A 26,463-nucleotide genomic window follows, 5' to 3' on the forward strand; every position below is an offset into this window, starting at 1 on the left:
TAGTCTCTCTCTCTCTCTCTCTCTCTCTCTCTCTCTCTCTCTCTCTCTCTCTCTCTCTCTCTCTCTCTCTCTCTCTCTCTCTCTCTCTCTCTCTCTCTCTCTCTCTCTCTCTCTCTCTCTCTCTCTCTCTCTCTCTCTCTCTCTGTCTCGGCTGTCATACCTGGTACATTGGGGTCGTGTTGTAGGAAGGAAACCTCACGTGGGGCAGCAGAAAGGAAGCAGCTACGTCGTTTCTTGGCTCCCTCACTCCGAGGTTCTGAGAAGGATGCTCGTCCGTAAGCTTTCTCAAATGCCTCACTCACATTGTAGCTGCTTGGAGCTGGGGTAGCCTGCAGAGAGAGAAGAGAAGAGAAGAGAAGAGAAGAGAAGAGAAGAGAAGAGAAGAGAAGAGAAGAGAAGAGAAGAGAAGAGAAGAGTGTGATAGGCTTAGCTTACTTGTTTATGAATGGACACATTCTTTCCCCATTTTGTGTTCTTGGCATGGGACAATGTTTGTGTGTTAGTGGGAGGCTTAACGTTAGCTTAGAATGCTGACAGTTAAACATAAATGTCACCACAACTGCACACACATTGCACCTATTACTGTTTTGTTTCACCTCGTGAGGCATGTTCTTAATCTCATACACACAATATCTCCACATACTTTAATCACAAACACACACACACACACACACACACACACCAGCGGTGCAGGCGCTTATCCAACATACCAAAAATCTGACAGTCATTAGTCTGAGTGCACCATGTCGGGAGTGCACCGTCACTCCCGACATGCGTTGCCGGTTACAAATCACCCGTGGCCGGTTACAAATCACCCCTGGCTCCCGACATGCGTTGCCGGGTACAAATCACCCGTGCTGCGGGTTACAAATCACCCGTGCTGCGGGTTACAAATCACCCGTGCTGCGGGTTACAAATCACCCGTGGCGTCCGCATACAGTTAGGGTTAGATAGTGTTTGGGTATAGGGTGTGACTGGCGGACTCTTGGTATGTCAGAACACATGCCTGCACCCGTGGAGCTCAACCATGCTGGTACCCATGTGAGTGAACGGGTGAAGGTAACGTATTGTAACATATTGTAAAGGCAAGTGCTTTAAAGGTGCCATTAATGCAGAATATTTACTGTAATAAATGACCCTTTCCCCTGGCTATCACCAGCCACGTAGACCTGCTGTGTCGGGTGATACATATATATGTATTTAAGGGATATGGGAAGGCCAATTAGTCGCATATAAAATGCAGAAGGGACAATTAATGACTCACCAATGATAAAAAGGACTGTATATCTGAATTATTGAGCTGCACAGAGCTAAAACTATAAAAATACTTTTAAGAAAGTACTCAAAAGTACTGATAAATACTCCGCACCACAACACTAGGCAGAGAGCCTCTGACAATGGTAGATGGTTACCAAATCTTTTAGATGACCAAGTTAACAATTAGCTTTAACAGGATTACTTTAAGCAGAAAGATCAACATCCCAATGTTGATCTGAGCAGGAAATACTCTTTTAGGAAAAATACCTTAAGTACCCAATAAAAAGATGACACCACCAGGAAGAAGGATTGTCCAGTCAGCAGAATATGATTAATGTCGATTCATTTTCAGATCAGAGAGACAGAACAGATCCACATACAGCCAAATTACAAAATCTCTCACCCTGTGCAACAAAAGCACAGGGTTCTCTCTCTACCGGACACAACATGTGCCAGGCATTAATACTGTAGAATACGTCAATTGTTGATACACATTCATTGGCTGAATAGACAGTTAATTTCCACTATGCCACGCTGGCACTGGTTGTCCAGCGCTCATTGGACCAGCACATGGATGATGAGACTGGTATTGTGACAGCTCCCTTGGTTCCGTCATTGAGGGCCATAGACCGGGAAAGCACTGAGGCTGGCGTTGCTATGGCAACCTGAAGATAACATTCTTTCCCTGTTAGCTGTAAACTCGTAACAGAGAAAAGCCTGGCTATCTACTTTCTCACTAGGCATCAAGGTCAAACACATGCAGTCCCACATCAAAACAGACCTCTCAGTATGCGAGTTAACTTGACTGGGGACAGACAGTATGGAGACTGACTAAGATATTAAATCTGAAGGTGGCGTCAGGAAATCCATAATATATATATGATAAAATAATATAAAGGATAATATAGGTCTGAGATGATTAGGCCTGTGGATGGTGACATGACATAAATAGGATAAGGAGAACACGGTCTGGGCCAAAGGGAACATTGACACAAGTCCACACAAATACCAAACTAACAGATCTACCATAACTCAAAATGATCTATCATCGGGGGTCGAGTATGATATAGCCCCCACCCTGAGTATGATGCAAGAGCAAAATGGCCAACATATTAATATAGTAACTTGGGAAAAAGTCAAATACTTTGAAGATTTGGTTCCAAGTGGAACCAAATGGCTCCATTTGATATTTTGGTTCCATTTATACAATCTCAGAGGTCGGGGGTAGAGAATGACAATCACATCCCCCCAGTGGGGCACATTGGGCACCATTGCCAGAAATGACTCCACGAGAATTGGAGTTACTGGGGGATTTGTCTTGTCCCCGACTCTTTGAATAATTGATGGCCAAGGCTGAATATAGCTGCGAGATCCATTTATCCTGCAGATAGTAGAGCTGTCATTTACCGCCAACTGTCATTTCCCTGCTGCTGTCCACACCTCTCCTCTCAGGCACCTGAACAACTTGAATCATTGCTAACCCCGGCTTTTCATTATAGACACGATGGGAGGGGGGGAAAGTGCAAAAAAGAAAAGATGCATGCACACATGCACACGGACACGAATGTGCACTGTGCACCCCTAAATGCACACTCAAACATACAGTATTTGCGCACGGGCACTGCACACACACAAGCACATACATGCAGAATATGCATAATATTCACAGCAAGCGAGCAATTATGAATTATTAAAGGAACGATGGTGAGGAAGTTTGTCAGCCCGTATTGGTTTCTGAGGTTAGTCTGATGTGAATAGTATATTCTACACATGTACATATACATGCAGAGACATACTAACTGTTACTGTACATGAAAATATACAGAGCATAGCAGTTGCGGCCATGTTGTGGTTCGACGGATAGAATTCATTTCTCCCAAACACATTTCTGAAAATATTTATAGTAATTATTTTAAGCCTGCATGGAACTACCCCCAGGCTCCTGGTGAATGATCTCATGACCATAAAACATTTGATTCTGTGTCAAACAATATTTACAGATTTTACTGTGATATAAACGATATTGAGAATGAGTTCCATGTTGTTTTCTATTGCCCATTGAGCTACGTCAAAAGCTATTTAACAGGTGTAAAACATCGATCTGATGTGGTTAAAGTCCTAGTCTAATCATTATAAAGTATAATGATTATTTATCAGCGCTTAATTATACATGCATGTTTATGAGATGATTATAATATCTTATAAGTGTGTTCATAATGCGTTATAAACGTGGGATGCATAGCAAGTGTTACCGATTTCTTTACATTCACTCGTGTGAATGTAAAATGTTGAAAATGAGTGGCATTCCCCTTTAAGTGATGTAGAGTGACTTGCATGGATTTTTGAACATAAGATATCAGCACTTGCAGAATATTTAGAGAAAGCATGGGACAAAGAAAGCATATATGTGATTATTTCTGATTTGTTTTTGTTTTAACCAAATATTTTGTGTAGTTTCTGTGTGGGAAGTGAATGTGATATTGTGTGTGATATGTGTTTATTTAGGGACGGGTCTTTACGACAAGACCCGGAAAAAAAGATTAATTTGCGCGCACACGCACATGGCACATGCACACGCACACGCACACGCACACACACACACACACACACACACACACACACACACCTGTCATGAAGCCCTATGGCCGATAATTATAGCTGAATATGGAGCTAACAGCTCTCAGTAGCAGCCATCACCTAATGACAGCACTCAGGTTGGCTTTAATTATACAGCACAGTCTCATCCGCATCTTCACACAGATGTCTCACCCTACCCAAGTACATACAGGAATGTACATGCAGCAAGTGCCACACACACACACACACACACACACACACACACACACACACGCACACGCGCACACGCACACGCACACGCACACGCACACACACACACACACACACACACACACACACACACACACAGCCGACAGTGAGGAGTTTCAGCGGGAGGACAAAACACATGCAGAGGAACACGCAATTCTTCCCGGTTCCGCACCCTGCTTAACAGGTGCCCCAACCAGCCCATAGAGGTAGTGCAGCGACAGAGATAACCCTCCCCGACTGGCTTCCAAAATCCCACCCACAAACATGGCCAATTGTGTTTCTTGGAACGCCCGGCCAAGCCAGATGCTCTGTGAAGGATTCAAACCCCTATTCACTGGATCTTTACCCTGCACCACCTGGATGTGCTGTTTCCTCCTCACAGGTCTCGGGCTTGCATTCCCCATCAAAAACACAATGGAGCGAAAATGTACAATAATTTCCACAAGAAAGTAGTCCCCGACTGGCTGCACAAACAAGGCAAACAAGGATTAGATTTTAGAAGTTCGACTGACGAACCCTTGTGCAGCTCTGTCCGTCATCCTTTGCCGACACTGGCATATAATTCACACAAAATGTATACACCGGTCTATGATGCTGTTTAAAACTACATATTTTTTCTGACACCAGTCATCAAAACCACTCCTCCATAGTTACATTTTGTTGTTAACAAAAATTACATTTTGTTGTGGATTTCACCTTGATCTACAAAGTGCACATCAATGGTCATGTGATATGCATTTTAAAATGAAAAATCACACCCGTGTGAACTGAGTGGTGTAACTCTTGACTCCCAGGAATCTAGACTCCCAGGAACGCGCCAAGGGGGCCGGGCCGGTTCCGGCGAGCCCCCCCGCGTCCGAAACAGTCGAGAAATAACAGAGTTACCGGGTGGAGGTCCCCATGGGTCCCTCTACTGTACTGTACTGTACTGTACTGTACTGTACTGTACTGTACTGTACTGTCACTGTACTGTCACACCCGAAATCACTGCTAAAAGCTCAGCTTCCCATCATGCAGCTGTGCACAATGTGAAGCTCAACAGCGCCACTGGGACACACATTGCTGTTCCTTGGAGTGGCTGCACCACTCAAAAAGTATTAGTGTGGAGATGGCTGGATTGTGTGTGTGTGTGTGTGTGTGTGTGTGTGTGTGTGTGCGTGCGCGTGCGTGCGTGCGTGCATGCGTGCGATAGCTGTGTGCTTCCTTATCTTCAGCCATAATGCTTAGATGCTCCCACAAACCATCTCTCCTGTTTGAGCATCTGGCGTGCGCCCTGTGCTCTCCCAGAGAGCAGCTCTGAATTACCTAATGGTTCACATTGAATGCTCTGCATTACCGAGTACTCTGATGCCCTTGGAATGAATTTGTGAACGTGCATCTATACTCTCTTCAGTTTTTCACAACGGGGGTCAAGTGTATAACAGACTGACAAATGCACTGTAGAAGTGCCAACGGACTTGGTCAGCACTGTTAAATGGCCTGCTGCATTTCTACAGAGCCTTTATACAAGACGCTGTAATGTGCATTCTATTCGTGGCAGCGGTGGCCGAACGGATAGCGGCGCGGTCTTGATACCGGAAGGTTCCTAGTTCGAATCAGCCGCCCGACACGTTAAAAATTACCACCGCTGAAGTGCCCTTGAACAAGGCATTGAACCACTACGATGAAATGTGTTCTATGAGCAGGGCCTGGCTGGAAACAAGTTCTTGAGCTTAGCCCAGATACCCTGGGTAAATATAGATTTCATTTCATTTCATTTCATTTCATTCATCCAATCACACGGATGGCAGCTAATTTATCCTTCGGTGTATGGCGGTGTTCCGTGGCAAACACAGCTAATCGCATTTGCAAGCAACACCATAATAGATGCATACTTCATGCATCTCTTCATGCATCTCTCTGCAAGGCATGACGTATAAACTGCTGCACAGTATAAACCCAGACTTTTCTGCCCTCTGCCTGTGTCCCCTTTATGACTCCATATATGGAGTACCATGATGTCATCAATATGACGTCATAGTACTGACAACATACATATACTGGCCTGGGTATGGCTGACTTAGACCTCCATTGGCATAAAAGGGACACAGACAGACAGAGACTGGTGATCTCAGTCCTACACAAACATTAGATTCCCATTGACAATGAATGGACAATTTTACATCATAGTGTCTGAGCAAATATAGACATAGTGTCTATTCTACGTTATGATGATGTATAGATGATAAGAGCGCCCCTCACTTCACACGGGTGTAATTCTTATCTTCACTTTTTAAGCCCTCAGCCGATCAAATCATCGCTAGCGCCCCTCAAAAGGGTTTCACATCATCCAGGTTTGTTGTTATTAGGCCATGATTATGATTACTCACTATGTCTAACACCGGGGCTCCACCGGGCGCGTCAGCGTCGCGTCACCGTCACCGTCAGGGAATGTTCCCTTTTTAATCAATGAAGGGTGGCTCCACTGCCCGCGTTGTGTGACATTAACGCGTGCATTAAAATTGAACCGGTGCGTTTTTTGACGCACGCGACGGAGACGCAACGCGTCCGGTGGAGCCCTGGCGTTAGAGAGTAATAGGTTGTTACGTTACCACTGTTGAGTCATAATACTAAGTCTGGTATGATGGACTCTATATTTGGGTACGCCCCTAGAACCCCATATTTGGGCATGGTTGACTCATCGTGACGTCATTCTGATGACAGTATATAAGCAAATTAAGTATATAACAATATGTTTCAGTGTGACATTCACATTCATCAGATATCTGCAGACTACTATCCACTTTGAGACTCTCCAAGACTCTTCCCTTAAAGACCTCCTACTTCCACCATTTAGTGAGCTTTCAACCATAGGTTTTTCCACACAACCTGTCAACACGATACAGGAGTCAGGCTCACTACATACCCTGTTGACACAGTCAACACGATACAGGAGTCAGACTCATTACATACCCTGTTGACACAGTCAACACGATACAGGAGTCAGGCTCACTACATACCCTGTTGACACAGTCAACACGATACAGGAGTCAGACTCATTACATACCCTGTTGACACAGTCAACACGATACAGGAGTCAGACTCATTACATACCCTGTTGACACAGTCAACTCCAAGGAACCTTGGATCAACAGAGAAGAGAAGAGAGAAAATGGGAGATGAGACTCATACGGAGGACACATCTTCCTATCCAAGCAGAACTCCGTCCCCATCACGGAGAATTTATAGCAGCAACATTGCCGGCGAATCAACCGCCGCTCCTGGAACGAGTGCGTCTCAATCTTCTCCGTCCCCATCACGGAAAATGCATAGCAGCAACATTGCCGATGAATCAACTGCCGCTCCTGGAACGAGTGCGTCTCAATCTTCTCAGTCTGTGGTCTTCTCCTGTCCTGAGTGTCCAAACGCCTACTCATCTCAGGTCTTCCTCTATGAACATTTGAAGAGGAGCCACAACAAAGTCTACTGCCAAATGAAGAGTAATGGACAGATAACCTCAGTAGCACCCGGTCAGCAAATCACCAGCCAGAAACAAGGAGACGCAGAACCAAGATCATCTCACAATCATCAAAACGTTACCAAGACTTTACCTGAACCAGGAGAGGTACAGACACATCAGCTGACGTACACAGAAAAGAAAACCCACGTATGTAAACAGTGTGGTGATAGTTTCAATCATTCACGTCAGTTAAAGAAACACCAGCATATCCACACTGGAGAAAAACCTTTCCTCTGTGAACAGTGTAAAAAGAGTTTTTATCGGCTATACAGTCTGAAGCAACACCAGCACCGCATCCACACCGGAGAGACACCCTTCCACTGCAAACAGTGTGACAAGAGCTTCAGTTGGACAGGTGACCTGACCAGACACCAGCGTATCCACGGTCAAGATTCAAAACCTTTCCGCTGTGAAACGTGTGACAGGAGTTTCATTTTGTTATGCTACCTGAAGATACACAAGCGTATCCACACTGGTGAAAAGCCCTACCGCTGTAAAAAGTGTGATAAGGCTTTCAGTCAGCTAGGCAACCTCAAGAGACACCAGCGTCTGGCTCTCCATTCAAAGGAGGAGGGTGCCTAAAGCTAAGTCCGGTCTCGAGTCCACATTTTCATTTACTCTGTCTCGTCTCGGTCTCGCCCACAATTTGACTCGAGCTTGACTCAGTCTCGGACCAAAAAGGGAGTCACAAGTCACTACAAAGCAATGAAATCATTTTATTATACCAATATTATGAGGAGCCCATTCACATTAATATTATAAGAGAGCTTAACTCATAAATCACCAAAGTGGAAAAAGCGGCACTCCAAAATAAAAGATGCAAGACTGGCTCAGATGCAATTTCTCATATTTTATTGAGAACGTTGACGCGTTTCGGCAACAGCCTTCAGATTATAAGAGTGCTGTCTGGCGCTTATAGACAGCTATTTTGTTAATGTTAAGTAACAGAGTGCTGTCTGGCGCTTATAGACAGCTATTTTGTTAACGTTAAGTAACAGAGTGCAGCTGTCTGCCAGCTCTCGCAGTGTTTTGTGTAAAACAAACGGTCTTGACTCTGTCTTGTCTCCCACCGATCTTGGTCTCGACTCGGACTCGATCCCCTTCCATACTCAGCCTCGACTCAGACTCGGCCCCCTCAGACTTGGTTTTGACTTGGACTCGCTTTATAGGTGGACTCGACTACAACACTACGTCTACGTAAAGCATCAATATGGTGTGAAACACACTCCTGGACAGGCCAGATGAAAGACAAAATGGGCCAAGAGGCTCAACTATGGACAATAAGGCAACCTCTATAGGTATAGAGGTTGCCTTATTATCTCCACCAGGCCAGAACAACCGCGGTATTTCGCTCCCATGAGTCTTGAGCACTACTATAGACGGATCAGTGTGAAACCTTTGCACACACTCCCAGTAGGCCAACCCATGTTTTTAAAATCGGCTCATGGTTGCACTATAACAAGCCGCTTCACATCTTGCCCTATAGACCCCTTATCAGACGACGCCAGACTAATAAGAACCCGTATGCTCGAGCAGGCCGGCACCACATGAACCACACCGCTCATAAGATGCAATGGGAAAATGCACTTGTGTGTAAAATGCACAACATCAAACTTCCAGATGCTGTTTGTCTCCCAGTATATGGAGGAAGAAGGCGAAGAGGAAGTTGAATGAATTGAAACCAACACTCCCCAAAACAACGGGTTTGGGGATCTGTTGGGAATTTGTTACATGAAACAGTCACCTGTGCGTCCAGTCTGAATGTTTGTAAACAAATAATTGGTCTATAACTCCCTATATAAAAATATAATGTAAACAAAACCCTGGCTCCCTTGGAAAATTATGCAAATTTCCATATGTAGGCCCAGGCTATTATACAGTCGAACACAATTTCACTTACACCCATAGGGGGTGCCACAAATTCTACTGATGTTCCTTTTTTGTTGCAGAAACATGTTTTTTTTTTCATCTTCACCAAATTAGGCACAGACTTCCGTATGAGTCATGCAACAATAACCATCAAACAGAGGGTTTTGAATACCAAATTTATGGACAGGACCAATTTTTCACAATGTCACAAACACAACATGAATTGCATGCTGCTGTGTGGCCTCTATAGAGTGCACCTCCAAAAGCGCTTTCACGTCTGGCTATGGGCACACGGTCAATCTCTCCATGTTGTGATTGTTATCTGTATAACGGTATAATTGGAACCTTTTTGAAAGGCCAAAAGCAGCAAGGGAGGAAAGTATAAAAAATACATTTTATATCAACATGCAAAGGAGAAAAAACATACACAAAACAACGTATAGTGCTCATTAATGTGATCAGAATAAAAAGGCTGTTGCAGGAAAATAAGAGTTTAATGTGCTGGGAAAACAAAGAAAGTTACTGACTCTTATCTTGTCATAGCCACATGATTCTAGCCATGTTCTCACTAATGACCTGCTAAGTATGCACATCTGACAGTTCCCATGCTATGAACAAATGAACGCTGCATTTCCATGTAGGGACAGTTTTGACTAATGAACATGCATAAGACATGAACTGTGTGTGCGTGCGTGCGTGCGTGCGTGTGCGTATACATTGCCTGGAATTCCAAATCTGCTAATTTCTCTTGAATGTTCTCCCAGTCCCATTCACTACCACAGAATGCTATGTTCCAACTTATCTTCACTTTACACGCACACACAAAGCTGGGCATAGAAAAACAAAACAGCGGTTTGGGAGCAGGCTGTACCACTGTGAAGATCTGTGTAACACTATAGATGGCATTTTAAGCTGCCTAGACTACATTGGAACACAGAATTATTTGAAATGTGTTTACACCTGACAAGTGGTCTTCAAGGTCTTGTCTGCACAGGCCACTTGATATGCCACCCCCATCCCTGCCATCACCATGGTAGCTGGTGTATTAACAAAGAAATAAATAATTAGATAATATTTGTTTTTTATCTGCAGCATCTGAGTGTGCAAGTAAAATGCAACAGTACACAGTATAAAAGTACACAGTATACAGCACCATGCACACACCATTATATTTATTTTTATCTTGTTACTTTATTTTTAATTTGTCTAGCTACAACATCAAGGAGCCGTAAACAAATAATTTTACTCTTGTGTGCCTGTATGCGAAACACATAAAATCGTATATGTTGAAATGTCACCGGTGGGCTGCTACAGACAGTACTCCGTAAAGCTGTCATCTGCAGGATTTTGTCTGCAACAAATTGTTATAATCAGGAGGACAATCCTAGATCCCGGGAGATGATGATGACATTTGTTTGGTTTAGTTACTTGTGAGGATAAGATTAAAATCACCGCCGACCAATTTTTCAGCCATCTGTGATGTTAAGATCATATCAAAAAAAATGTTGGGTCTGGACTGGCTGAGTAAACAAACAGGGACTCGGACCCCATCATGTATTTCCAGGATAACAGAGATAACACTCGACACTCGCAGAAAGGTTGTTATTTTGAGAACAAAATGCCCCACAATATGAATACATTTCTATACTGTATATTCTATTTGGATGGTAACTGTTGTATTAGCAATATTACATTAATTGCCCAGTCAAACTTTGAAGAGAGGGGGCGAAAAAACAAGAAAAACAAGAAAAGATAGCCTACTTTGGCAGCCCTTGTACATGCAAGCCACCTATGTTTTTAAATGCCGTTCTCACCTATCGGCCGGAGATGCAATTATTGATAATGGACCCATCCGTGGACCTTTCTGGGGGTCCCATGGACGCACTACTGTACTCAGCACTGTACTGTAATTTAGTGCTATTTAATTTGTTTGCATATACTTTGCACGGTTGTTTGCATAACTCTTTGCAATTGTCAGATTTAGAATTTCTTTCAGATACAATTTATGCATGTATATAACCATTTTATAACCACTAGATGAAATGGGAGTGAGCTGCAAATACTGCAAAATATGACTCCTAACGTCATTGAAGCGGGACTCATAAAATGTCCATGGGACCCATCTAAAAGACCACCCCTGGGTCCCGGGACCCATTACATTGAAAAACTATTTACATCACTGCTCCATCCCTGCTAAGGGCGACATTGGACGAGATAAAAATATGCTCGTAGACCGCCTAGGACGACATTAGACGATATAAGGGTTTGTAATGTTTTTACCGGCTCTTGGCGTCATCGTCACCAGGCAACGCTTCGCTTCTGCATTGGCTATTGGATTATTTTCCATCATCGGGTCCCAAGCTAGCTGGGATCCAAAATACTTTTTGTATTGGAATGGAGTTCAGATTGAGGTGATCATACAAAACATCCATGTTTTTGGAGATCAATAAAAAATCATTGCGACCTCGCAACCTCGCTCTTGTCCGTTTCAGCGCTTATGATGAGAACGAAAGTATTTGCCGTGTGCCCCGGAAATGATTCTGTGTTCCCGGAAGTACATCAATTCCGGTGGTGTCGCTTCAAATAGGGGCCATGCGGCCTGAAAACCGTGGTGCTCTGAGCCAACAGCACCATCTAATGGCCGACGGGGGAAGTGTTAAGATGTTAAAGGTTTCATGACATTCATTTTCTTTCTTCTTTTTTTTTGGTTTTATTACCTCAATTACCTGAACTTTGAACATTCAGTAGATTTTCTGTGGTCTGGAGTTTTCTCTGGGGTTTGGAACAGGCAAAACAGTGAAAACAGTGACATCTGCTGGCAAATCCCATTGATATATACAGTATGGGATTTGCAAGCTGTGACATCACAAACAGCAGGAACAGCAGAGCACTTGTTTGAGCCATAAAACCCCAGACCCCGTAGATGTAGGTCAATCGAAGCCTATTTTTTGATACTGCGCTTACCACCATTGCCGTTGATTAATGGCAATTGCGCTTTTATAGTGCATTCGATCGATCAAGCCATAATGCTACTTACGTTAGCCGGTTAGCTAGCTATGTTATTGTCACAGCACTGGATCGTCCATCTTAGATCGTTGTCGCCATAATAATCCATACTATCTGTTTCTTTCAATCGCCTGTATCTCCTATTCCTTGTCCCAGATGGCATTTTTGGTCAAAACAACGTTTCTTTGACGGCACAGAGCCGACGATGTGGAGCTCTCCAGTGCCCCGGTTTGGATTCATATTGTAAACAAGGCCTGTCCAGGCTCCGTTCAGCTTCCTAGGATAATACTTCTGTCGTGTATTTTGGACACGAAACACCACGAATTACTTAACCAAAACGGGAGAGCATTGAGATAATTGTGAGACGGCAGCAGACAGAGTAAGATGTTCCTTGATGTTTATTTCGAAGTACACAGCATAGCATAGCATAGGCCTGGCTGGCCTTGACCAGCCACCAGGTAGTGACTGGCCAACTGACTGAACTGGTTACATTCAATTGCATGACATTAAGTACAGTTTACAAGAGGTGAGAATAGAGGCGTGTTCACTGTTCCCCTGAAGTCAACCCCAGCTTACGCATTGATCAGCCATTTGTTGAGTGGCCACTTTGAACCCATGTTTAGCATTTGGTGGCCCTAGGTGTGAACCAGGATCTCAGGACTCAAACAAAAGGCACAGTAAAAACAACCCCTGTCCCCAGGTGGTCCTTGAATATCAAAGACAGACCCCAATTAAGCCAGCCAGCTAGTCTGACCAACTAAACAGATCACCATATGCTATGAGCACAGTAGCACACATTATGGATAGAATTATGATTTCCAGATTCCACATAACCCCCCTTATGACATATATGTCATATAAAAAAATATGGAACCATAATTCTTACCAGTTACCACCCCCCTTGATCCTCAGCTTAACAATATATTCAAGACATCAGAATAACGGCATTACAGTACAGAATTTCCCCCAACATGGTTTTCAAACACAGACATTTAAGATTACACAACTCGTCATAAATGATTTCCATCACAGTGTTACAAATACCAGATCACATGAAACTCACCTAAACACTGTATTCGGCTGCCAATTTAATCACTATCCTGACAAGTAATCTTAAACAATGAATAATGGAAAATGATTAGTAAGTTACAATTAGCTGACGTTTAAACAAGACATTGCCGCTTTCAGGAAATTTAGGACGTGCCATAACATATCTATACGTTTATAATGCTTTAAATAAAACTCTGCTCCACTAAGGTATATAGAACATACACACCAAATCACATGAAACTCTCTCTTTGGAGTTTCACAGGACCAAAATCAAAATAAGTCTCCAGACCTATCCTGACCATAAACAAATACATTAACAGGCCAGAGTTTAAGCAATATTTAACTAATTAATACTCTCTTCACGTCTCTAGGAAAACACCTATTTGATTCACAATTAGGCTACTTATGAACCAACTTACCTAATTATACGACAAAACATACCAACATGAGGCCTATTTTTTCATGTTGAAACAAACATGACGCACAATTTTGTAATCAGAAAGAAGGAATGTCCGTCTCCCCTCCGTATGAACAAAGGAAAATCTTCTGTATTCTGCATTCCGTTACCTCAAAGTTCGCTCAGCTGCATGGACCAAGTTGAGAAAATGTTCACCGCTGTTTTCGCTGAAAGCTCTCGAAGCAAACTCTCATCATCTCATCATCTCTCCCCCCCTCCCAGCTCTGAAACAACAGAGATGGGAAAACGAGAAAGAAAAGGCAACATCTTCATCACAGACCCCTGCTCAGGTCCGCGAAGGCCCTCAGCTTGTGTCGTCAGTCGGCCATGGAAAGCCAAGCCACCGCCGCCACGGAGATGTGTCCTTCTTCGGCACGTGTCGTGCGTGCAATGTGTGATCAGTACACCGCATACTACACGGCCGCTGTTTGACACTGTCCTCCTGTCCATTCCGAAACGAATTCCCGAAAGTGGAAACCGCCGCGCCAAGCGTCGAGTGGTCGCCTCACCCCGTCGTGGACCTCCGCTGGCGTCCCCGTGCCGTGCCGCATCGCTCCCCTGCTCGCCGTCCCCCGCGTAGAGTTGACGATCGAAGGCCCCCGTGTGGCTGTTGCTTCCCCGTCGACTGCTCCTCTGTCCACCCCGTGCACTGGCTGGATAGTGACGCACGCCGCCGCTGCGCAACACTCCTCATCGCGGTGGTCCGTCGACATCCTCGTCCTCGTTCCGCTGGAACCCGCCGTCGTCGTTCACAAAAACCCGCTGATTAGACTGAATAAAAAAGCCAACTGGTTCTTCTCCTAACTGGCGTAAACACCATGAAGGTCGGGATCGCGCACCATCTGTCGTGTATTTTGGACACGAAACACCACGAATTACTTAACCAAAACGGGAGAGCATTGAGATAATTGTGAGACGGCAGCAGACAGAGTAAGATGTTCCTTGATGTTTATTTCGAAGTACACAGCATAGCATAGCATAGGCCTGGCTGGCCTTGACCAGCCACCAGGTAGTGACTGGCCAACTGACTGAACTGGTTACATTCAATTGCATGACATTAAGTACAGTTTACAAGAGGTGAGAATAGAGGCGTGTTCACTGTTCCCCTGAAGTCAACCCCAGCTTACGCATTGATCAGCCATTTGTTGAGTGGCCACTTTGAACCCATGTTTAGCATTTGGTGGCCCTAGGTGTGAACCAGGATCTCAGGACTCAAACAAAAGGCACAGTAAAAACAACCCCTGTCCCCAGGTGGTCCTTGAATATCAAAGACAGACCCCAATTAAGCCAGCCAGCTAGTCTGACCAACTAAACAGATCACCATATGCTATGAGCACAGTAGCACACATTATGGATAGAATTATGATTTCCAGATTCCACACTACTTCCGGTAGACTGGAAATGTGGCTTTTCGAAATAAGAGCTCAAATGGGAAAAATGCTGGCGTGAATTAGATCCTAATTTTTCAATAAATGCTAACGGACTAAGTGTTAAGATTTATGTATTCATCTTGTTTTTTCCGGTAGTCTGAGCCCAGCCTAAGTGAATGAGTCACTCCATTTTTAACTTTGACTTCTTCTATAACCAAACCATGAAATGTACCCTCACCCACAAAACGTCATCCTGGTGACATCTATTGATTATTGATGCACACATTGCAGATTAAGTGGGCAGGAAAACCTCTTTTGGGTAAATCAGAAGAACAAAATGTTTGAGCTCCAACGTGTAGATCCCCCCCACCCCACCCCCCTGTGGGCCATGACATCATATGTGTCATCTAAGTCAATGGCAAAATATACTTTATTCCGTATACTATAAACCGTTTAGGCCCCTATGACGTCATGTGGTTCAATACAGTATCATCAGACATGATCATCACGAGTGTGATTTTTCAGGGCTGATGAGATTATCCGCTTCAGCACCCCTGTTTTAATTAAGTAATTTTTCCTAAAAATTGAATCGTGACATAGAAACTAGAAACGGTAGGTCGTGCAGCACTTGATGACTCATTTTAGCAGGGTTTAATACAGTAAGAGAGGACGACTGTATGCTTGGTGTATCTTTTTAACGTTATCTGTACTCTGTCTCTGTCTCAGTCAGGGATCAATACAGATCTGTCTTAAGTAGAATTCATTTTCTGTTCTATTTCCTTCATTCCATGTACTGAAACAGATGACTAGCCTTTATTTTATATGAATTTGAGAGTTGGTTTTGTGTCACCGTCAAGCCTGGTGTCTTGTGAGTCGTGAAGGAGCTTACTGATGGAGAGTCTGTTTTTAGTCGGGAAGGTATGGCGAGAGTGTAATGAGGTTTTAGAGAGATTGTTAAAGTGGATGGAATGATAGCGACAAACCAGATGGCGTTTCATTCACACATTATAGGTAACGGTTAGTCCAAAACTTTTGCTGACAAGGAACCCTTTCTGCTTCTCAGATATTTATTTGTTTTTGATTATCTTTTTTCTTTCTTATTTTTTACGGTATTTACTTACCATTTTATTTTATTTATTTTTTCATCCCTTCTCATTCTCTCTCTCACTCCGTCTGCATCGCTCATGTGTGACAGTGAGTTTGTAGCCAGATCTTTTCTGCCTGTGTAACTCAAACCTGTGTCTCATCTGTCTTCCTGTGTATGCAGCGCTAAGTGAGCCGTCTGTGGAGTTTGGCATTGCCGGGCTTTCTGTATAAACACTGACACCCACAGCTGGGGCTCTGCTAAACCACCAGTGTTATTGTGGGAGTTGTGGGGGGGGGGGGGGGGGGGGGGTGATGGCTGTGCAAACGTCCAAGCTCCAGCACACCTTGCTGGGCATGTCTCTCCCTGGCATCCCCTGGCTGTCTGCCTGGCTGGTTGGATGTCTGGCTTCTGAGATCCTCACCTGCTACCTAACAGCTGTCCACATCTAAACACACACACACACAACGCACATCTGCTGCAATCAGACGATATGAGCAGCATATGTACGGTATATGCGCGCGCACACACCCATGTGTATACACACACGTCGCACACACGCACGCACGCACGCACGCACGCACGCACGCACGCACGCACGCACGCACGCACACACAGCTGTTGTCCAGCACAGACACAGCTGCAAGCCACATGGGGACATTAGGGAGTGGAGAAAAAGAGGGGGGTTCACCAAGATGGAAGAGATATACAGCAGATATACTGTACAAGGTACAACCAGACCAGAGAGGAAGGAAGAGAATGACATTAAAATTGACAGGAGAAAGGAAGACTCAACCTTGATACCCGAGTCACCCGACACACGCAACCTCAAAGTGAATGACCTGGCTTTGGTCATTTCCGACATCTCACTTTCCCTAACCCAATCTGAAACCGGAGCAGAACTTTTTAATCCGTTTAAAAACTGATCCAGATTCCGGCCAGTGTCACAGGTCCGCCTCTATCTGCTGACTGTTCCGTTATTCTGAGACAAATACATACAAATGGGATGCAGCCTCTCGCAGACAGACTCAACTTTTTCAAAAGTGGGTCGATACAAATTGAATTTGACGGATAGGTCGTGCGGCGGAAGATGCATGAATGTGACACCAGATGGAAAAAAGGTGTACCTGAAAGGCTTCATTTATCTAAACTATAATGTGATATTACTTCATGTATCAAAGGCAAAGCGCATTCCTGACTATATTTCTTCATTTGAAGACACTTGGAAGAGTCTTAAAAAACTCCATATTCATCAAGATGACAGCAGAATTTATATGGGAAGGCTGTGACAGAGACAGAGACAGTTATGGAGACATTTATAGACAGAAGTAAGAGATGGAAAACTATAGCGCCAGTGGAAGACAGCAAAAGAGGTTTACAGCAGTTCACAACAGTTCTGTGTAGGAAGGAGTGACAGGTGACAGTACAATGCTTTGCTTCTCACTCGATGGTACAGCTCCCATCTGTTGCCATCTTGTAGCTGCCATTCTGGGATCTTTCTAAGTAAAAGTTATGTACAACAACCCACTCAGCAGCTCAGTGTTTAGTTATATAAGCAAGTATTGTTTTACTCTCAGTCTTTACTGTCTGTATTGTATACGTAAATCTTTGCTGCTGCCATGTTCGCTGCACCCCCATATTGGAAATGTCTTGTTTTCATCTTCTCACCAACAACCAGATAAAAGTGTAGTGATTATTTTATTTGCTTCAGTTTTTTAGCTGGGCAACATTAGCTCAGCTTGTGAACATGGCACTTAATTAGCACTTAGAAGAGAAACTTACTGTACAAAGAACAAGATCAGAGTAAATTCTAATCAGCAAAATAGTCAGCAATTACCGTAATAATTTTCGCACGTAGAATGCAAAGAAAACTATAAAGGTAAGGTCCTCAGAGCGCAGGTCTCTGCCAGGCCGGGTGGCCGACCCAGGCTTACCCTGTGTCAGTGATCAGTGCAGCCGTCAAGACACAAGGAATCCTTAATGTCTTCATGAGTAACCTTGTTTGTCATTCAGCTGAGTATATTGAGCACAAGCTTCAGTGGCATAATGGTGTGTTCAGCTGTGTTGCGCGAACGGACCTCATTTGCAGTTAAACTCAACCAACTTCATGCAAATTTCAGAAAAAGCATCTAATCGAAACCTTGGCAATGGCATATCTCCATCATGCACCGGCCGGCACAAGCTCTCCACATCTATCCATATGAAATTAATTGGATCCATTGATTTGCCATCCGACACATTTGGCATGACTGTAGGCCTATCAGCAATCTAAGGGGTGTCGAGGATGCGCCTGCAGAGGCCCAAGCAGATGATATGCTATCCACTCTTGACGTCAAAAAATCTCCAGTCTCCAATCAGTGAACGACACAAGCCCGGAACATGGACCCTGATTGGGTCCAACCTAATTTAGAAGAGTATGACGCACTGCATTCATTGTTTCTATAGCTCATTGCGCATATACCCTGACCCCATCTTATCGCTGTGCGTGCGTGCGTGCGTGCGTGCGTGCGTGCGTGCGTGCGTGCGTGCGTGCGTGCGTGCCACTGCGGGTGCGTGTGTAACATCTTTCTCGTTATTACCCACCCTGACACATTAAAAAGCCGTTCCCACTGAACGGTGACTTTCAGGGGCCGTTTTTGGCTTGTGTTGCACTTGAGTTGTTTTATAACAGCAAGACAGCAGGGAAGAAACAATAACCATGGCTTCACAGAGAGAGAGAGAGAGAGAGAGAGAGAGAGAGAGAGAGACTTTAACAGAGCGTATGTGAGCTTTTTCTCCAAGCGATAACTTAGAGAGCATCCACACATCATAAAATCTGAAAGTGCTACACAGACAAGTTACCCATCTGTGGTCCAACACATTGAAGTCTCCTTCCCCTCTCTTCCCGACTCTTGTCTTCACCTCACTAGTGTGTCATCACTTTCATCTCAGTCTGACTCCATGCTTTTCATTTATGTATTGTTCCTTTTTTTTGCTTATACTACTACTACTACTGCTAGATTATTTTGCTATATTACTATATACAGTATATATAGGCATGCAAGAGGGGCAGTATACTGTCTGTTACTTCTGTTAGTTATTAATAACCATACATGTATATGCACAAAAAACTAACAAAACAAAAAAGATCTGTGTTGTGACATAGAAGTGTAGCCACATTTCCTTCTTTAACCTTTATTTATTCAGGGAAGTCAGTTGAGAGCATGCTCTCATTTTCAATAACGCCCTGATTACAGTACACAACATACAATATAAACACAAAAACATTACAGGATAAGAAACAATTCAGAGTACAGCTAGATCTCAAATGGATCCTTACAAGTCTTTTAAAACATTGGTTGTAGACAGTTCCACTATGAGGTGCATAGTAATGAACGGCTGTTTTACTCAATTCGGAATTCACAATGGGGACTTCTAACATAAGGTAGTTTTGGGAGCGGGTGTGATGTTGGCTTTGTAGATAAAAACAGTGGCCAACCAACCTTTTCATACAACCTACAGTGATGGGTGAGGAACCCATCTAGTTATAAACCGGAGGGCTAAGTGGTAGATTGTGTCGAGTGGTGTTAGTGACGGAGCTGCATGCATATAGATAATATCACCATAGTCGATAACTGATAAAATTGTACTTTAAATCAGCTGCTTCCTATTGTTTAAATTAAAGCAAGCTTTGTTTCGATAGAGGAATGCTAGTTTTGGTTTCAGTTTAGTGATGAGTTGTGAAATGTGGGTTTTAAATGATAGTTTGTTGTCTATCCAAATGCCCAGATATTTATAGTTCGAGACTCTTTCAATAGGAGTCCCTTCTCTAGTTGTTATGTTAAAAATTGTTTGCGTGGCATTTGGTTTTCTAGAGAAGACAATGAATTTTGTTTTTCCAGGGTTTAAAAGCAGTTTGAGATTAGTGAGGGCCTGTTGAATTTTGTGAAGATCTGTTTGTAGGTTTTGAAAAGCTAAATCAACTGAGGGGGCGACTGAATAGATGACGGTGTCGTCCGCGTAAAGATGTACTGCACTATTTGTAACTCCACTGCTAAAATCATTTATAAAAAGTGTGAATAGAATCGGGGCTAGGATCGATCCTTGAGGGTCCCCCTTGCTGATATTTAAAAACTCAGATGTGTAGCCGTCAGCTATAAAACCCATGCTCACTTGGCTACTGTCTCTCTCTCTCTCTCTCTCTCTCTCTCTCTCTCTCTCTCTACATCTGAATAATAGATAGGAAAGTGTTGAGGGCAGGGATTCAGGAGTCCAGAGTTAGTGTAGACCACACTCTCGCATCACATCACAATTATCGGTACTTGTGAGTGAAGGGTTTATAGTATAGTTCACCAGGCCAGTTTCAGCCAGTGGTCCGTTTCCTTCTGTTACTTTGGTGCCTGTTGATCTCTGTAATGTTGAGTTGGACAGTGATTACATCAGGCACTACTGTAAAGAACACCCCATTATGGCATTTGTACAGCAGCTACAAATGTACTGTATGCACAGACTTTTATTGAAAGTATATATATATATATATATATATAAACTCAACTGCAACTGGTTACCCCAAGAGTTGCCATAGCAACAACTTTCATGGCAATTTAATAGTGCAGTTCATACACGATATGGCCAAAAGTCAGTGGACCCATTTATAATTAGTGTTTCTAATTAGAGCTCTTTGTTCCAGTGAATGGAAATCTTGCATACATACATACATACATACATACATACATACATACATACATACATACATACATACACGCACATACATACATACATACATACATACACATACATACATACATACAGTACATACATACAGTACATACATACATACATACATACATACATACATACATACATACATACATACATACATACACGCACATACATACATACATACATACATACAGTACATACATACATACATACATACATACATACATACATACATACATACATACATACATACATACATACATACATACATACATACATACATACATACATGTAATACTACATACAGTATACAGTATTTGTTTTGTGCTCCAGGGCTCCCTAATAAAATCATATTAACTATATTGACGCAGTTAGGGTGTCACTTTATCGCATCAAATAAGAATTGTGTTCTAAGATTAAACAAATGACCCCTGCAGTTTGACTTACTGTTTGACTACCGCTGCCGTAATAGTGTCATTTTCGCCAGAAACAAATATGAGTGACGATACAGAGCCATCTCCCCGACAATATCGCTGAGACAGTTTGTTTATTTTTGGAGCACAATGCTTGAGACTATTTTAACACATTCTCTGCCGAACCTGAGTTTCCTGAGTTTTGGCCAATTGGCCTAAATGTTTTCTTTGCCGAACCCGAGTAACCAGAGTTTTTTTTACTTCTATTAATCCAGAATAGCTGCGCTTCGATCCACCGAGTATAGCTTCCCCATCGCTATAGATAATGCTTGCTTCCACGGTGTGACGTCATTGAAATGTTTCCGCTCCATAGACTTCTGTGATAAGTGCGATCGTTGGAATTGAGGCTCAGATTGAGGTGATAATACAGAACTTCGATGTTAGTAGCTCAATTTGGAATTACGAGGAATGTATCCTTCTACCCTAATGGAAAGGGGGTACACAAGCACATGGCCGTTTATCCGTTCTCCTTCTCCTACCAAACCACTCTGTTAGCACACATCTCTCCATGCACAAAAAATCCTGCACGCCACACGAATATGGCATAGTTCAGTATGATACAGTACGGTACAGTATGCTACAATACGGTACAGTACGGTACATTATGGTACCGTACCGTACCATACAGTATGGAACAGTAAGTACAGCACAGTACAGTACAGAGGAGTACAGTACAGCAGAGGAGTACAGTACAGTACAGTACAGTGGAGAACAGTACAGTACAGTAAAAAACAGAGGTTACTTCAGTAATCCCAGTTAACACTCCGATTGCCTGGGGTTATTTAATCCATTAAATCATAGCGCCCAGCGATTTATAGCAGCGGAGCACTTTTACCGACATACCGGATGTTATCCCAGATGTGGCTGTAGCAGCCGATCGACAACAACGGAAGATATGATTAAATCTAACGCGACTAGCGACGGGACCGCGGTGGGCCGTCTAAGACATGATCTTTTCTTAGAATTGGACGGGATGATTTAGATTGCGAGTTATTAACGATTTTCGGTCTCGTCGGCTAAACAGGAGGGGAACATTTTCGATGACGTCCCACTGTTACGCAACATCGAGTATTGCGCAACAGGCGCTCCTAGGCTGTGGAGCGATACGATCGGCTTTGATATCAATAATCTTCGTCTTTTGGATAAAACTTCGTCCTGGGTGATCGGGGTGTTAAGTGAACCGAGCAAAGTGATTCGGAGAGCGCCATCCTCTGGTGTTCACGCCAGAGGATGGGACTCTCCCATAAGGCGAATCACTTCGCCTTAAATAACTGTGAGAACACACATTCAAGAATAATTTGTGGTTAAGACATGTGTGGATGAGGTTAACAAAAAAATATCTATCATCTCTGGCATGCTCCAGGGCCCCTGTTCAGCTATGTTCTGCTCCCTGTGTCTCACCACAGATTTGAACAAAATGACCAATGTGTCAATGCTTGCCTTGAATGAAAATAACTTTTCGTTCAAGCATTCAACAGTATGTGGTGAAATCCATAGTATATGTGTAGGAGTATTGGTCAATATTAGTTGATGGGTTCAGATTCAGATGAGTTAGCCTTATTATTTAACTGGCTAACATGGGCCACAGTTTGTATGCAATTCACCAAGAAAACAAACTTTTCCACCCAGAAAAGTATGAGGTATTAGTTTTAAAGGTTTTTATGAATGCAATGACAAATGCTGTTAAAGGAGATAACATACATGCTACTGTACATAAACCGGATACATAGCTGTCTCCTTTGAAATCTTATCTTGTGTATGTGATGTGTATACCAACTGTATCCACAGATCTGCTAAGACTGTATGAGTACATCAACAGCACGTTTGGATTGACCACAATTACTGAAATTTCCTTTTTTTAAGTTGCCATTTCCTTGAGTTTTAAAGTTAATGGAACAGGCAGGGGCCAGAGAGGCAACAAGGAAGACAGGTGATCAGACAGATGAACCTAATACATGCTATAAACTCACTCTCAAAGTAAACAAAATGGTCCGATGCGATTGATGGCAGGGAGACAGAATACCTCGGCCTCGCTGCAAGCAGTCATATTATTATTATTATTATTATTATTATTATTATTTCTTAAAGATTAAAAAGATTAAAAAGATTAAAAAAAAATAAAAAAAAAGTCAGAAGGAGAGATCGAGGGACAGACCACCTATCAGAATACATAGTCAATACAGCCGCTGGACATGGCCGTCACTCCCACTAAACTTCTTTATGAATATTCTCTCTCTCTCTCTCTCTCTCTCTCTCTCAGCACACAAACTCTCTCTCCCTCTTGTGTTCTACCCATGGTTCTTCTGAGTGTGCTGGATAGAATATTGAGTAGAGCATGATGTCTTTGGTGTCCGTGTTGAAATGTCACTAAGCATGGTCCTCACGGGGTTGTGCGTTTGTGTGTCTGTGTGCGTGTGTTTGCGTGCACCTGCATTCTTGCCTTCCTGGGTGTCTGGGTGCATTTCTCCATGCACATGCGTGTCAGTGTGTGTGTGTGTGTGTGTGTGTGTGTGTGTGTGTGTGTGTGTGTGTGTGTGTGTGTCCTTGTGTGAATGTGTGCTCGTATGGTGGACACACAAGTTTGCATGCGCATGCACTTGTGTTCTCACAGGGCCTGCATATCATCATCATTGCTGACAGTAAAATCCATATCCAAATCTATAACCCTATTTTCCCTGTTTTTGTTGTTCCCATGCCTTCATCATCCAGTTGCCTCTTGTCTCTCTGATGAACAGAAGGGGTGGGTTGATATGTCATAAGCTTTCCATGAATGGATCAAAACCGCGCAATGAAACACACAGGCAAGGAAATGTCAAGATGTGACAAAACCCTTGGATGGAATGTCTTTTGTGCACACACGTACCCGTGTGCGTGCGTACCCATGTGCGTGCGTGTGTACAAGCATGTATAGTATCTGTCTATCTATCCATCAGCCGTTGCCTCTCCGTCATTGGCCTGTATCTGTTCCTCTGTGTTTATCTGCTGCGCGGTTGATTCCGCCTCTCTGCAGCGCTTCAGTTCGATAAATGTATGTTTAGCAAACAACACTCTAATTAGCCCAACGAGAGCTAATCGTACAGATAATTGCACATTATACAAGTACATCATCCACCCACTTTGTCTTTTTCTTTCTTGCCTGTCCTGCTCTCTCTACCGGCCTCCACTTTTCTTTCAGTGTTTACTCCTGTGCCTTCTCTTTCCCGTCTCCCTGAGGAATGTGGCATTTTTCCAATCTCCTGTCATTGACAGTAATGAGGTTTTTACCCGGGCAGTGTCACTGCTTGTTAGTGGCAGCTACCTGTAGCCGTGTCTTAGGACTCTAGGCAGGCAGAGGCTGTTGTGCGAGACATCTGTGTAATGCACTGGTTATTACCGTGTTGTCCGGGGACCCCCAGGGGTCCTTGAGGGCATTCCAGGGGATTCCCAGCTAAATGATTTATAGTTAAGAACCAAATGGACACTTATGGGTCTGTAACGAGTCTACAAGTGGAATCAAATGTACCCACATGGTTCCATTTGTACACAGTCAGAGTTAAAGTGATACTGAGGATTTCACAGTGTAGGGGGGGGGGGGGGGGGGGTCCGTGACCTAATGTATACTACTGGGTGTCCTTGAAATGACAAATGTTGATAATCACTGGTGTAATGGTTAGGCTTGGCAAAGATGTGTTTAACACCCATTACATATTACTGCAGTAATTACCTACAGTGAATGTCTCTGAGAATATAACCACTGATCACAATTGGAGGATCATTTATGAGCAAGGAAGCACAATACAAGCTTTTAACTAAACCCTACAACAAAGAATCCTGGCATGACCCCGAAAACAAACTGATAACCTCCCTATTAACAGCCTCATCACTCTCCCCCTCATCCTTGAACACCAAGACATGCACTCAATACAACCATCTGTCTTTCATGCCTGTGTCAATGGTGACAGCCCAGATTGAAATTGATAGAGGCAACGGTGGATGGAAACTCATTACAGATCGTTGACACACAGACAGTCCACCTCTAGTCAAGCCTCAAACCTTCGGGGGAACGGACAATATTTCACTGATTAGAAGAGAGAGAGAAAGAGAAATTCTACTGCCTCGAAGCAACAAAAAAAAGAGAAGCATTGGTCTAAATTAGATTAGATCCAGTGCTCATTCACAACAAGTGGTGGCTCTGGATATCATCCCTGTCAGGCAGAGACCTTGTATGTCCATTACTTTTCAAGACATGGAGAAGCTTATCCCAATGGATCCAGTGTAGTTATTTAGTCAAGATTGTTAATACTTTTCGTATTAATAATTATAAAACCCACAGACACACAAACACTCTTGTATGAGAAAGAATATGGGCAAAATGGGTTTCTATTCTACAGCTTGTAAGGCAGAGAAGAGGTTATTAGAGGTGCTGGACCAGGAGACATGGGAAGAGCAGAGGTGAAGTAACCAAAGTATACTGTAGGATGCAATGAGAGGAAGACAACCGACGAGAGAGGATGCTTGGAGCAGAGAGGGCTATGGAGAATGATCTGGATTAGTGAGAGGAAGGGGAGGAGAATAGGATGAGATGTATAAACCGTGGTTTCACATGCAAATTAGTACTATGCAAGACAATCAAATTAAAATCATCTTATCATGATTCAAAATGTAATCCTGATGAGAGCAGATTGTCCCAGTATCAGTCACAGCACCAGCAGAGTAAAACATAATTTAAAATGCATGTGAAACAAAGGAAACTTTTATGCAACACATCGACCTCTACTATAAACCAAGATACTCAAAGGTACAGGTTCTCTGAAAGCAGTTATTAGAGAACACAAACAGATGAAAGTAATCACTGTCCTTGGGGAGAGAGATAACAAATTTCCCGAGGGTGC

General features: G+C 43.3%; 1 protein-coding gene across 1 annotated transcript in view; it reads right to left on the bottom strand.

The window, feature by feature from the left end:
• The window catches only part of stpg2 (sperm-tail PG-rich repeat containing 2), a gene marked incomplete at both ends in the record, with an annotated part of 69,903 nt that overhangs the window by 11,585 nt on the left and 31,855 nt on the right, over positions 1–26,463 (bottom strand). The window contains one exon of the mRNA XM_079516942.1: positions 161–329. Within this exon, the coding sequence (XP_079373068.1) occupies positions 161–329 (169 nt within the window). The remainder of the gene's footprint in view (positions 1–160; positions 330–26,463) is intronic.

The sequence above is a fragment of the Electrona antarctica genome, assembly GCF_951216825.1.
Source record: "Electrona antarctica genome assembly, chromosome: 12".
NCBI classification, from domain to species: Eukaryota; Metazoa; Chordata; class Actinopteri; order Myctophiformes; family Myctophidae; genus Electrona; species Electrona antarctica.